Here is a 3,208-nt window from a genome sequence, read left to right as displayed (position 1 = left end):
TCAGTTCACACTTCACACGGGTGTGATTCCTTTTCTTTCTAACACTGGTTTTTAGTATTAACATCAGATTACGGTAAGAAAAGCGCTGGTCAGATTGAAAGTGGTCATGTTATTTTTGGTCTGTAAATACTTTTAGAAGGCCGATGCACAACTCAAAGGTTGGTGGCAGGGCAAAAAAGGTGCAAGGTCTAACGACCGAAGAGTTTTTTTTTCTTTTTCTCTCTAATGTGCCGGATCTCTTTCTTTGATTTTTATAATCAGAGGTCCCCTTCTGGTCTGTAACACTAACATGTATGGCCTTTGACCACATGACATCCATACAATGGGCATATCAGGCCAACATTCGGTGAGAATAGAATATAGGCAAACATTCAGCAAAAACGGCTGATCTACAAAGTGCACAATGTGTTGCATTGTGATGTGTTGTGAGTTTGTGATTGGCTATTTTCGGCTGAGACATTTTCTTCCGCCGTAGTCTGAAAACCCACCTTCAGACGCCATCGTAGCCCGCAGCACTTGTCGTAGCACTTGCCCTAGCCTCGACAACCTTGCAGGCGTATGCAAAGGCTCAATTTATGTAATTTAGAGAGCATTTTATGTAGACATATAGCACTCTATAGTATACTCATAGCTTTACTGTACAGTTTTTCTACAGTTAGACAGATGTTAGGTTCTTAGCTTAATGGCTTATGATTCTCTCTGACTATTTTTATGTATTTTGTATTACCATGTGTTGTTCTTGCTTACTGTAAATCGCTCTGGATTAAGAGCTTCTGCTAAATGCCTATATTGTAAATAGTAGGCCTAGAGGGAGAAAATGAGGGGGCCACGGATAGAGCCCTGGGGAACACCGGTAAACTAATCATATTAACCATTAAGTGGTTAATAACAACTATCAGGCTATGTATAACTTAACTACATTATAACCCCAACCAAATGGTAGGATTTCAAGCTTTGTTTTTTGGTCTGTTCAGGGCTCTGCAATACTAATAGGCCTACTGATTATTCATTCTCTGAAATTCAGCATAATCACCAGACATTATTATATTTCCGTTCTTTTATTCTCATGATGTGTGATAATACAAATTGGGATATTGCATGGCTTGGGTGGTAACCGCTGAACAAACAAAACCATGTTCCGCCACTACTTATATTGAAAGGAATGGGAGTTGTGTAATTAATGGTTTCGGTTATTGTACTTCAGTGTTCCGAGCACGACTTTCTTTAGTTTTGTGCTAATTAAGTATACTTTTGCCTAAATGTAGAAACATGTCCTGACTGATTGTCCTCATGACTCGCATTCATTTGCCATCATTGGTGGTGCTAAAAAATGTGGGGCAAATTGTCGGATAAAAAAACCCCACCTCGTTATAAAAAAACAACATCTTTACTATAATGGATTGAATCTGTTAAGCACAGTGGAATGCTAAATTAATTATTTTGATTAACGATGATTAGAACAGCCTGCAGTATTCCCAAATGTTCATTGTGGCTGAAATTAAAGCATCACCACACACACACACACACACACACACACACACACACACACACACACACACACACACACACACACACATATTTTACATGCAACTATTCCCGACATTGTGGTGTTGTTGGGACACTATTATCATTTTATTTGCTTCTATGCTTTTTTACACATCAGAACACATCAACAAATATGCAACTGATTATTGCTTTCAGCCAACTTACAAATGAAATATTCAGTGAATTATATTTATACAATAATTGGATGGTGGTATTTTGTGGTGTTGTCCATGGCACTGTTTATAAAAGTCAAAAGTGATCGCTACCTAAGTTTCCCCTACTCCACAGAGACCTGTCCATGAGCCTATGGTGTTTTGGAATAGCCATCAAAAAAAAGATCATGGCTCTCCCAATTTAACTTATGTAGTGCTTGGGTTGTTCGGAGGACTCAAAGTGTCCTGTTGATGACAGTGGTCACCTTGGGCTGTTGAAATGGCCACATGGGCCACGGCCACCTCCACTTCAGGGGTGTTGTCCTTCACCAGCTCCACAGTCACCACCGGCGGGGGTTTCAAATATTGCTCCTGGTGATTTAGCTGTGATTTAGCTGTTTGATTTTGCTGTTTGATTGAGCCTCCCCGCCGCGAAGACCGCGGGGAGGACCGAGGCGAGGACCGGGGAGAAAGCCTCGGGGAATGCCGCGGAGAGTGTCGCTTCCTGCGCTCCCACTCCTCGCAACTGACCTCCGGTGCCAGGACCCTGGCAGTGTCATGAAACAAGGCGTAGTCCACCTTGTAGTGCCTCCTGTTAACCCGGATCATCTCCTGGAACAGCTGGCCCCACAGGATCTCGGCCGGAGTGTAGGAGGTGCGGGTCTGATGCAGGATGCCCGTGGAGTCGTCCGTGTAGGTGAACGACACCACCAGCTCAAAGTCGTCTTTCCGCAGGTCCTCCAGGCTCATCCTGTGCAGCGGGCTCTTGGACTCCATCCTGTGGACCACTGTGATGGGCGTGACCAGGACGATCTCGCTCTGCTGGATGTGGAGGTCCTTGTAGGTCACGTCTACCTTCCCCGTGGTGTGCATGGTGGTGCGGACGATCTGAGCTTCCACCTTGCCTTCGACCATGTGGTGGCTGCGTAAGTCTCCCACGCGCCAGGAGAGGCACAGGCAGCCGTCTCGCAAGTTGATGACTGCGTGGTGGCTGAAGCACACCGTCTGCGCCCTCTTCCTGGCCGAGGCCATTTTGGCGACGGCGATTCCGATGACAAAGGTGTCGATGAAACAGCTGATGACGTCATGTATGGTTATGAGGACGATGGCCTCCATGCAGTTCTCCGACATCCCCCTGAAGCCGTAGCCGATGGTGGCCTGGGTTTCGATCGAGAAGAGGAACGCGGCGGTGAAGCTGCGCACCTCGTACATGCACGGCTCTTCCGTGCGCTCCTTCATGTCGCCGTGGGCCAGAGCGATGACAAAGTAGAGGATGCCAAAAAAGAGCCAAGACAAGATGTAGGAGAGGGCAAAGAGCAGGAACATCACCCTCCACCTGATCTCCACCAGGGTTGTGAAAATGTCTGTCACGTAGAGGAGCCACTCCTCTGGCACGTGACGGAATATGACGTTGCAGCTGCCTTCTTTGCGCACGTAGCGGTACTTCTTGTGTTGATAGCCATTCTCGGTGGTCACGGTCACGGCGGTGTTATTGTCAGAGGGGCTCACGG

General features: G+C 46.4%; 1 protein-coding gene across 1 annotated transcript in view; it reads right to left on the bottom strand.

The window, feature by feature from the left end:
• Positions 1-1,592: 1,592 nt before the first annotated feature.
• kcnj16a (potassium inwardly rectifying channel subfamily J member 16a) overlaps positions 1,593-3,208 on the bottom strand; it is an 8,061-nt gene continuing 6,445 nt past the window's right edge. Inside the window, exon 2 of the mRNA XM_080789913.1 lies at positions 1,593-3,208. This exon is cut by the window's right edge and continues 34 nt beyond it. Within this exon, the coding sequence (XP_080646039.1) occupies positions 1,905-3,208 (1,304 nt within the window). The 3' untranslated portion in view covers positions 1,593-1,904.

The sequence above is a fragment of the Protomyctophum bolini genome (genome assembly GCF_963924005.1).
Source record: "Protomyctophum bolini genome assembly, chromosome: 18".
Lineage (NCBI taxonomy): Eukaryota > Metazoa > Chordata > Actinopteri > Myctophiformes > Myctophidae > Protomyctophum > Protomyctophum bolini.
This window is presented reverse-complemented; position numbering and strand designations above follow the sequence as displayed.